The 12,025-nt window shown below is 46.0% G+C and overlaps 1 protein-coding gene across 4 annotated transcripts in view; it reads left to right on the forward strand.

Moving 5' to 3' along the window:
- Positions 1 to 12,025, forward strand: part of LOC143764731 (stimulated by retinoic acid gene 6 protein-like) — a 211,061-nt gene that overhangs the window by 126,135 nt on the left and 72,901 nt on the right. For all 4 annotated transcript variants that reach the window (XM_077250616.1, XM_077250626.1, XM_077250646.1 and 1 more), the window contains 2 exons: positions 315 to 443; positions 601 to 668. In XM_077250616.1, the coding sequence (XP_077106731.1) occupies positions 315 to 443; positions 601 to 668 (197 nt within the window). The remainder of the gene's footprint in view (positions 1 to 314; positions 444 to 600; positions 669 to 12,025) is intronic.

The raw sequence follows: 12,025 nt of genomic DNA on the forward strand, positions 1-12,025 counted from the left end.
CATCTGTGGGATATTAGTTGTGATTTACGTTGATAATTTTTAGGTTTTATTGTTCTCAACACATTCCACTATGTAATGAATAAAGATTTACAACTGGAATATTTCATTCAGTGATATCTAGGATGTGGGATTCTAGTGTTCCCTTTATTGTTTTGAGCAGTGTATGATAGAATATTTGTTGCCCATGCACCAATTCATTTTAGATAAAACAAATATCTATTATTTATATACATGTTTGTGCTACATATTATGCATAATAATGGCACAATAGCTATGAAACATATTTTAAAATATGATATTTATTTGTTTTACAGACCCTTGGTAATTTTGAAAAGGTTATTTATGAATGGCCGTCACTGTTGTGTTTAGTCTTCCTGATGGGGCGGTTTATACATATATTTATCAAATACATCAGAATATACATGGGAGCTGACATTCGATATGTAAGTACAAGGCTGACTCCCCATAGCCAATTCTACCAACGGATCCTAAAGATCGATTACGATTTTGTAAATTTCTTTAGATAATAGTGAAAAGTATATTTTTTTAACAACTTTCTTATATTCAAGATATATTTTATAATTTTGGTCATCTTATTAGGATGAAAAATGTTTCTTACCAATACATCAGGCTGAACATGTCAAGAGACTCTTCCAAAAACCTGTTCAGTAAGTTTCATTCATTATAAAATGTTACATTATCTATTATTAAAGATAGTTCTTATTATTAGTATTACTTAAATTACAATACTAAGTAAATATGTAATTACGTTGTATAAAAAATACTGGTGAATGTTATATTTTCCCTATGAATAAATAGACACAGAGGCAATCAACCATTTTGTCAAAGTGAATGTCCCTGTGGTGGGCCACTGGGGAGGCACCAGATGTTGCAGAAGGACCAGCTGGGGCATGTAGTCCCACTGGCAGCAGATAATGATGTCATGGTAGCTGAAGTGGGTCGCTGGACCCCTGTCATGATCCATTTTTGGGATTTCTGGCAGCTCTGGTTCCACTCAGTTTAAAACTTTATTTTATTTTTGGACTATCTGGGTAAATATCAGTTTTTTTCCCCCAGCTGGCAATCTGGTGTTACTGCAGTGCTGCAGGGTCAGCTGATGCAAGTGGTGACCACTCCCACCATCCTTTAAAGTTTCACCTGATGCATCAGCTGACTGTGATACATTTTATTTCTGGAGACCAGCCTAGCAGGAGCAGCTCTCTGGTGTCAGCCACATCTGGTGATTGGAATCCAGTTGCTGTTGTTATCTGCAGTGTGGACCTTAGCAGCAGTGTTTATAAGCTAAGTGTGGTGTTTTTTCCCCTTGTCGCTTTGGTGTTTGTCACTTCACCTTGTGTGTATTATTTGCAGAGGTGAGGCTAGTGCTCCTTGCCGGCCAGTGCATCAGCCAGGGCAGTAATAGGTGAATACTAGAGATGAGGTATCCTGACAGCAGTGGGGAGGAAGGACCCACATAGGGCGTTAGGTGAGTGCAGGGACAGGCTCAGGTTTGAGCTCAGGTGGTGACCATCCCCCATTCCCTACAGGTAGGGCCTCCCTCTCACCTTTTCTATCCTGTTGTAAACATAACAATTTTAATGAAAGAGGTAACAGGGTACAGTCTCTTTCTTAAAGGCAAAGTTCACAGTATATTGTGCATGTGAAAGTAATGATTCTTTACTCAGGAGACAAGCGAGGTTATGGCCTCTCAGGGTGGCTGGAGCTGAGTTCTCTTCACTTGCTATTAGAGGAAGTGCTATGCGTAGTCCAATAAATATTACATTGATGGAGGGACCTTCTTAGATTGGCTCTCTGTGGAAACACACTAAAGTGTGGAAGAACTCACAGTTTTGAGCCTATCATTTCCTTTCACAGGGGATAGATTAAGTAAAGTCAGTGGCATGGCAGCCACATGGATCTGGTCCTGACTAGAAGCAAACAGGATAACCAGCATGCAGGATAACACATGTGCAGTGTTATCTCTCCTGAGTAGAAAAAACTTCACTCCTTTGTGGAGGAGATTATGTGGAGAAAGATGTCCCCTCAGCGTGAATTCGCATAGAAAACTATGATGGGAGCACTAGTGTTTGCTCCCTCAGGCAGCTTGAAAAGCCCGAACTGGAAGATACCTCAGGAAGTGTGAGAGCCCTGTGCTGGGATGCTTCTGGAACGCCTGCCAGGGCCTTGGGGTACTCGGTACCGGGTCTGGTACTTAAAGGGGATGTCACGGTGGCGGCGACCCGGTCCGTGGCCCTGGGCGCCCAATTAAAAGGGGCTGTCCTTAAAGGGGTTTTGTGAATAAAGTTTGCTCATGATGCCACCTATGGTTCTCGGTCAGGGATGACCGACACTGCTTAAAGGGGTCCTCTGGGGTGATGTTATGGCAGCAATGATGGTATGACTTCCCACAGGTGAAGCTGGATTCCCAGGGCTCCCAGTGTGGTGGGGACAGATGATAGATGGTGTAGAAAGAAATGAAGGACACAGGGTTGCAGTCTCTTTACCTTTTTACCGAAGGTTCAGGCAGCCACAGTCCAGGGTACCGAATCACAGGTGTTGATGGTCCGGCCTGCTTGGAAGCGAATCCAGAATCCCCCTTACCAAGTGGAGTCGTAAGCCTTCCCTCTAGCACTGTGGTGTAGTCCCTAGCCTCACACAAGGTCCTCACGTGTTCTCTCTGTCCCCCTTTAGGTAGGAAAATACCTGTATGACAGGTAACTCGAGCCTTTTTACAGGATCTCTATCATGACCCGGGCTCTATTGTGTTACTGTGTCTTCAGGTGTGTGGTGGACAGGTCACTTACAATCAGCTGTCCCGCTGGTTTCTGCTGTGAGATGTAGAATACTGCACAACCTCAGTCTTCCAGCTACCGGTTTCATGCGCACAGTAGGGAGGCAGCTCAGTCGCGGCTAACCCCCCTAGGTCTTCACTTCGCCTGTGCTTTGTTTCTCCTTCACGCTCTTCACAATCTGTCCTGCTTTCCTTTCTCTCTTTCTTTCCAGGCCCTGCAGTACTTTCTCGTTGCTGCACGGTCCCTCTGCTTCCTTCTCCTCTGTCTCTCTGACAGGAATTGACTCTGCTCTGTCCCTCTGACAGACTAACTTTCCCTCCAGACCAGAAGATATATATAGGGGAGCCACCCACAAGCTGGATCAGAGCTCCCCCCTCTGGCCTGGAGCGTGAACATGTTGCATGCTTGTGAATGCCTGATAAAAGGAATCCTTCTCCGCTTCCAAGCATGACATCACCCTCCCCATGAGGAAAGCAATTCCACTGTATCAACCAGGAACCTGGGGTGTTACAGCCATTACCCCCGTCCCCCCCTTTAAATCCAGTACTCCCGGACTGGGAAAAGAAAAACAACAGCAAATTGGTTAGATATACAAACATTTTTAAAATGCATGTAAACAGGTAATGAAAACTTTAGCTTCCCCTTACGGGAGGTAATTAGCTTTACACATTACAAAACTTTCATATAAAGTAGGAATAACTTTATCAAAAATAGAACTTCCTTATGACACTAAATATTACATACTAAATACTAAACCTTAACTATGAAATGGCGATTACCCTTTAAGGGTATACTATCTTTACTAACACTTTTTATGCTAAAGTGCAAAACATCATAATATTATCTATGCATATTTCAACCATCTGACATTTAAACTATTATTCATTTAACGCTCTTTTACTGGCTAACTTCTCTCGGCAATATTTAACACTATCCCTGTAATGCAGTGCAATAAGGTCAACATTCTCTATACTGAGGTAGTGCAAATAATATTCATGTCAATTAACATTATAACAGCAGCAACGATGTGGGGAACCCGTCATAAACACCCAACGTGGGGCGGGCTACAAGGCATAACATCCTGACCTTGTCTTCAGCCACGCCAGACAGTTTTTCTTCAGATCACTTTAAGGTAAAATAACTTTTAAGGCAAATATTAATAAACAGTTTCTTTAATGGCTCCATATAAAACCAGTAGAAAGCACCCAAAGAGGTGCCAACTATTTACATGACAGTTTGTGGACCATTCACTGTCCATGGCCTCAGTGTCTTTTCAAACAAATGAACTTTTCAAATGGAAACCTTGCCAGGTTAAACGAATTTTAACTATTCACAGTCATACTTCCTTATCTAATCTTGCTGCTTCTTTGGTAGCACCTGGACGCTACTCTCGCTCTCATGCTGTGTTCCAGTCTTATTCCAGGGATAATGAAAATCTGATCCGTTCCTACTATGAAGGTCTGAGAGTTCCTGCACTGTGTCTCTTCATTGCACAGAGCGGGGCTGTCGGTGGCTGAGGAAAGGTCAGTCTTTGGAGCGGGGTCAGTAAATGGGGCTTCCAAGCATGACATCACCAACCTCCTGCAGAAAGCCATGCCACTATAAGAATCAGGAACCTGGGGTGCTACACTTCTCCCAGCCATTTCTATGGCAGCTTGTTGTGAGGAGAATAATCACTTAGTTTTCATATACTCATTGGCCAGTAGATGGCAGCAAAGCACATTTATGAGTCGTCGGTATACAATGCAATGTATTACATTTTCTAACTCACAGTGCTCAAACACACTGGAACAAATCTACTGCCATACACCAACTGCCTCATTTAGCAGCAGTAAAACGGATAGCGGGATACCACATCCCTATAGAGCAGAGATGTCAAACTGAAATACAGACAGGGCGAAAATAAAAAAAAAACTTGGACAAAGCTGAAGGCCAACCTTAATATCTTTTTTAAAAAATGTCTTATCATCAAATATAACGAAAAACCTTTCCATATGGAAACAAACTTAAAGGGGTTGTCCAACAAACAAAGTACATTTTAATTATTAGAGCTTAGAATAAAATAAACACTTAATCACAAATGCTACATTCTGGAATAATATAATATGTTATGTAAGAACAGTAAAAAGCATATGGCTCAATGGCCTAATTTAAATATGTAATAACAAAGGATAAAATACATGAATGATAATACAGATAATAATGTATGATAAAACACAAAAATTGAGCTTGGTTTCAGTTGGTATACATACATATAAAGCATGTTCACATTGGTCATAATTCAAACAGAACCTACAAGAAACAAAATAAACAGAAACCCTGCTGTAACTAAATAAGTAAAAAGCAAAAGTGCCTTTAAATAACACAGGTTCTTAGTAATACTGTTTTTAATCAAAAATTGCATAAAAGCCATCCCACCGTCGACAAGGTGAGTCTGATCAGGACGGTCCTATGCTGTCTAATATTAAAAACCTTGCCATGTGTCAGAGTTGACCTCAGCGTGTGAATAAGGGCAGACAAAGGTCCAGGTACCGATCTGTGGACACCAGCCTAGGAGAAGCTTTTAAGTCTAATTTCCAGCTCAGAAAGGGAGGCCACATCCTGGCTTGCACAAAATGCAAAATTTCAAAGAAAAAACACAAAAATGTAGCTTGGTTTAAGTTGGTATACATTCAGCACATAAATGCATGTTCACTTTGACCATAAAGTATACAAAACCTACAAGAAACAAAATAAACATAAAACCTGCTTTAACTAAATAAGTAAAAAGCAAAAGTGCCTTTAAATAACACAGGGTTTTTAGTAATACTGTTTTTGATCAAAAATAGCATAAAAGCCATGCCACCGTCGACAAGGTGACTCTGATTTGGATGGTCCTACGCTGTCTAATATTAAAAACCTTACCATGTGTCAGAGTTGACCTCAGTGTGTGAATAAGGGCAGACAAAGGACTGTGGACACCAGCCTATAGAAGCTTTTAAATGTAATTTCCAGCTCAATGGAGGGAGGCCACACCCCAGTGTCACGGATGTGTCAGAGGCTGCAGACCGTTGCACTACATCTGTCTACAGAAGGTCTCAGCAAGTTTGCTTTGCAGACTTGTGCCTGGTCCTTCTGACGCTAGGACTCAGTGGCCACCTCCCCCGGCTCTAATGGTCACACCTGGATCTGAGTGTTCACAACTCCCAACTTGCTGTGATATTTTCTATTTGCACTTCCCTGTTGAGGCTTGGAGCTGCAGCAGTCGGCTAGCATCCTATTTGGAGTTTGAAGGATGACGGTGTTTCTTTCTGAGTCTACTCAAGCTAAGTTTCCTCTTGCTTTGTGTATCCTAACTGTATTTAGTGTTAGGGGGGTTCAACCAGCAGTTACCCCTTCCTTCCCTAAGCAGGGCTTACCAATAGGGTCTGACAGTGACTAGTTATCCTGCTCGGCGATAGGTGCGGAACCTATTTAGCGTCTCTTAAGGCAGACAGGGTGATGTTAGATCTGCCTAGGGGTCTCCACTCCCCGCTTCCCTAGTGTTGGGCCCCCCTTTCCCTTATCCGTGTGTGTTGCACTTCATCTGTCCCCCACTGTGCGCGAAACCCGGCTTGCACAAAATGCAAAAATACAAAGAAAATACACAAGAATTGAGCTTGGTTTAAGATGGTATACATGCAGCACATAAACGCATGTTCACTTTGGCCATAAAGCATACAAAACCTACAAGAAACAAAATAAACATAAACCCTGCTGTAACTAAATAAGTGAAAAGCAAAAGTGCATTTAAATAACACAGGGTTCTTAGTAATACTGTTTTTGATCAAAAACAGCATAAAAGCCATCCCACCGTTGACAGGGTGCCCTGATCAGGATGGTCCTACACTGTCTAAAAATAAAAACATTAAGATGTGTCAGAGTTGACCTCAGTTTGTGAATAACGGAAGACAATGGACTGGGTGAGATGGCTTTTATGCTGTTTTTTATCAAAAACAGTATTACTAAGAACCCTGTGTTATTTACATGTACTTTTGCTTTTTACTTATTTAGATACATCAGGGTGTGAGGACTGGCGGAACGCACCAAGTTAATTTGGATGTTTTAATTGGTGCGTTCACACAGAAAAGAACACGCTGTGCCCTGTTAGCGTTACAGGGAACACAGCTAACTGCTCAGCTGATGGCAGTCATTGGTCACGCACACAGAGAAGCACACAAAAACTTCTCACTGGAGGTGCCGGTATTCTAGGGGCTTATTTCAGCATGGTCCCTGAATACAATCATACAAACTCCTCACCAGAGGTGCCGGTATTCTAGGGGCTTATTTCAGCCGGGTCCCTGAATACAATCATACAGGCGCGACCACAATTAGCAAGCTCATAACATGAAGTGATACTAGCGCGTGGCCGTGCGGCCATGCAAACCTTTTATAGCTGCAGCAGATTCAGGACCTTCCTAGAGGACCAATGGAAGCTGCTACAATACCAGAGCAACTTCAGGACCTTCCTAGAGGACCAATGGGAGCTGCAGCAGTACCTGAGCATGTGACCACTGACCTCCAATGAGAGGTCTTACCCTGGGCATGCTCAGAAGGGAAAAAGCAGGACTTAGTCCCAGAGATGTCTGCTCGCCGCTGACCAGTACTGGCTACAATGGCTGAGCCTGGGAAAGCAGCAGAAACCATCCACACAGTATCAGGCAGAGTCAGACGCTGGGACCGACAGGCTCCACTGTGGCTGGAGAGGAATGGGAGACCACACAGGAGATGGCTCGAGATTCCCCCTGTGCAGAGGCGGGAACTCAACCACTAACATGCCCCCCCTCCTTGGGACTTGCTACGCTCGAAGGCAGCAATGAGCAGCAGAGCTCTAATATTCTCAACAGGCTCCCAGGACCTGTCCTCTGGGCCATAACCCTTCCAGTCCACCAAATAAAACTTTTTCCCGCGTACAACCTTGCACCCCAAGATAGCGTTCACCTCGTAATCGTCCGAAGACGAACCCGATGTCCCAGCAGATGACTCGGAAAACTGGGACATGTGTACGGGTTTCAAGAGGGACACATAAAAGGTGTCGGTGCTACCTAGGCGTGGAGGAAGGGCCAGACTGTAGACCACAGGGTTAACCTGATCGAGAAACTTGAAAAGTCCCAAGTAGTGAGGAGCAAGTGGACTTAGTGGACTCAACTCGCAGCCTGATGTTACAGGCGGAGAGCCACACTAAGTCGCCAGGAGCAAAGGTCGGAGCATCGGCGAAGGACCTCATTCTCTCCTTGGAGGCCCGGATGGCATCCTGAGTGCGGTCCCAAATGTCCCGTGCCTCCACAGCCCAGTCTGCCACCCTGGAGTCGGTGGAAGACACGGGCATAGGCACAGGAACCCGCGGATGCCAACCATAATTAAGGAGGAATGGAGTCTGACCAGTGGAGTCAGCTACGACGTTATTAAGGGCAAACTCCGTCCACGGTAGCAAGGATGCCCAGTCATCCTGCCTGGCAGAAATGAAATGTCGCAAATATGTGACCAAGGTCTGATTGGTCCTCTCATCCAATCCATTCGTCTCGGGATGATATGCTGAAGAGAGATTTAACTCAATGCTGAGTAAACGACAAAGCTCTCTTCAGAACCGAGACGCAAACTGGAGACCCTGGTCACTGACATCTTTGTCCGGCATGCCGTGTAGGCAGAAAATGTGTCTTATAAACAACGCTGCCAAGGCCCGTGCAGAAGGTAACCGTGGAAGCGGCACCAGGTGCACCATTTTAGAGAAATGGTCGGTGATTACCCAAATGATGGTGCAACCATGAGACTTGGGTAAGCCCACCACAAAGTCCATGCCGACCATCTCCCAGGGCCAGTCAGCCACCGGCAGGGGATAGAGTAACCCAGACGGCCGTTGTCGAGGAGACTTATTTTTGGCGCAGGTGACAAGCCCAAACATAGTCTCCAACGTCACGAGCCATATGCGGCCACCAGTACGTCCTCGCCAACAGCTCAGATGTCCTCTTGGTCCCAAAATGTCCACCCACCCTGGATGAATGAGCCCAAGAGAGAACCTCCGGTCGCAAATTAGTAGGTGCAAACATCTTGCCCGGAGACATCGATTCTAGCGAAACCGGAGCCATGGTTCTCAGGCTCTCAGAAGGGACTATAAGCCGAGGCTCCTCTTCCTCCTCCACAGACGGCACAACGGAGCAAGGGAGAGCGTCAGCACGAATGTTCTTCTCCCCAGAGAGATAATGGAGGGTAAAATGGAACCAGGAGAAGAATAAAGACATCTGGCTTGGTGAGAATTTAGCCGTTGAGCTGTTTGTAGGTACACCAAATTTTTGTGGTCGGTGAAGACTTGGAAGGGAAAGCGAGAAGGTGTCTCCACTCAGAGAAAGCCAACTTCATAGCTAGCAACTCCTTGTCCCGGATGGAATAATTCCTCTCTGCTGGTGTGAAGGTCTTGGAAAAGAAGAAGCAAGGATGCTTCCGACCTTGAGAATCCTTTTGGAAGAGGACTGCATGAGCACCAACAGATGAGGCATCCACCTCCATTATGAACGGCTTATCTACATTGGGGCGATGTAGGATGGGAGCGCTAGAAAAATGAGAATTTATAGAGAGGAAGGCCTTGGAGACTTCCTCTGACCACAACTTGGGATTTGCTCCCTTCTTGGTGAGGGCTACCAAGGGAGCTACCAAAGTCGAGAAATGCGTAATGAACTGACGGTAATAATTAATGAACCCCATAAAACACTGCACCGCTTTGAGAGAATTGAGGTTTCTGCCAGTCCATCACAGCCTAGATGATATAACCAAGGAAAGGCAAGGACTCCTGCTCAAACACACATTTCTCCAACTTGGCATAAAGAGAATTTGCCCGTAAGAGGTCGAAGACCTTGCGAACCTCTCTCTGGTGGGAGTCAGTATCTGGAGAGTAGATGAGTATATCATCCAGATAGACTACGGCCGAGGTGGAGAGCATATCCCGGAAGATGTGATTCACAAAGTCTTGGAAAACGGCTGGGGCATTACAGAGCCCAAAGGGTATCACCAGATACCGGGGCTTCAGGAAAATGGCCGCAGGATGCCGCGCGTGCGCAGATGGAGATCGCGGCGGCCATTTTCCTGAAGCAGAGTTCGCATCTCTGCTTCAGGAAAATGGCCGCCGCGATCTCCATCTGCGCACACGCGGCATCCTGCGGCCATTTTCCTAAAGCCCCGGGCAGCAGAGCGCTCTATCTGCGCACGCGCAGCCACAGGAAGATGGCCGCCCCCACCGATCACCAGGGGAATAGCGCAGATCGTGCTCTTTTCCCTCCCCTGTGCAGTGGATTCTGGACTTGGGCATGCGCACACCACTACGCCACCAACGGAAAACTAAGCAAGATCTGGGGGAAGACACCACGCCCATCTGACCAGACCAGCCTGATTGACAGGCGAAAACGGCTACTTTGGTAACGTATTAAGGCAGCATAGGTGGGGAATCGGGGTCCACAAAATACACTATTGTAATGCACAGCTCAGGCCCTATTTAACAGTATTTTTATCTCATACGGAAAAAACGGGATGACAGGTTCCCTTTAAAAGCCGTCTTCCGTTCGTCCCCCTCACGGATGCAAGTCAAGTTATAAGCACCCAACAGGTCTAATTTTGTAAATACCCTTGCTCCCCATAGCCTATCGAAGAGCTCAGATATCAGGGGCAACAGGTACTTATTCTTAACGGTGATGGCGTTAAGACCCCTGTATTCTATGCATGGACGCAGTTCTCCGTTCTTCTTCTGCACGAAGAAGAACCCCCTGCAGGTGACACTGACTTCCTAATGAACCCCCTTGCCAAATTCTCCTGGATGTATTGGGACATAGCCTCCATCTCCGGGAGAGAGAGGGGATAGACCCGTCCCCGAGGTGGTTCAGCTCCAGGCATGAGGTCAATAGGACAGTCATATGGGCAGTGAGGTTGAAGGGTCTCTGCAGCCTTCTTGGAGAACACGTCTGCATAGGACCAATAGCACTTGGGTAGGGAAGTGAGATCTGCGGGTATCTCTGTAGTGGAAACCTGAACGGACTCCCTCACACATCTGCCCTTACAAGATTCGCTCCAACCCAAAATTCTCCCTGAGGACCACTCTATAAGAGGAGAGTGAAAACGTAACCAGGGCATCCCAAGTAGAATCTCATCCATCTCCTCGGGAAGGACAAGCAGGGAGATAATATCCTGATGGGAAAGAGATATAGATAATGTGAAAGGGATTGACTGATGTGTAATTTGTGTGGGCAGTGTTGACCCATTTACCACTCGAACAGTCACTGGCCTGGCGAGCATCACCAGGGTTATGGCGTGGCATTGGGCGAAGGCAGAGGACATAAAATTCCTCTCCGCCCCAGAGTCCACACAAAGCTCAACAGTGAGAGTGGAAGAGCCTAAAGTGATTGTCCCTTTAAAGGACAATTGGAGGAATATGCCGCTGTGTCTAGTGAACCTCCTCCAATGGTTACTAGACGCGATAATTTTCCCGACCGCTGAGGACATTTATTGACATAATGTCCTAACTGTAAATATCACAAACCACGGGTACTCGAGCGGCCCGGGACTTAGGTCGAGAAACCTCTACATGGCCTCATGGGCGTCGGACGCCTGAACAGGAGATTCCAGAGGGCTGGCAAAGGTAGGAGCCAACTGGAACCTCTGCCTACACTGGGTCCACTCTAACTTCCACTCGTTAAAACTGAGGTCGATGCGGGTAGAGATTGTAATGAGCTCTTCCAGTGTGGCAGGAATCTCCCTGATGGCCAAGGTGTCCTTCACATGGTCTGCCAGTCCTTTCCAGAACACCAGAATAAGGACTTTATCTGGCCACTCCAGCTCTGATGCCACAGTCTGAAATTGGATGGGGAACTGGCTGACCATGGACGAACGCTGAGTAATTGCCAACAGTTGGAGCGCCGTATCATGGGTGAAGCGAGGTCCTAAAAAGACCTGTTTCAAAGTGTCCAGAAAGCAAGGAGCACTCTGCACCACACAATCATCACACTCCCACAGCGGCGAAGCCCATTCCAAAGCCCTGCCCGACAAAAGGGATATGATAAATCCCACCTTAGCCCATTTCGTAGGAAAATGTGCAGCCAGAAACTCAAGATGTATGGTGCACTGGCTCACGAATCCTCAACATAGCTTACTGTCGCCAGCAAACTTGTCTGGTAGTGGGTGATGGGATAAAGTCGGAGCAGGGGTGGCAGAGGACAAACTGGCTGCAGCTACAC

This window comes from Ranitomeya variabilis, chromosome 1 (genome assembly GCF_051348905.1).
Source record: "Ranitomeya variabilis isolate aRanVar5 chromosome 1, aRanVar5.hap1, whole genome shotgun sequence".
NCBI classification, from domain to species: Eukaryota; Metazoa; Chordata; class Amphibia; order Anura; family Dendrobatidae; genus Ranitomeya; species Ranitomeya variabilis.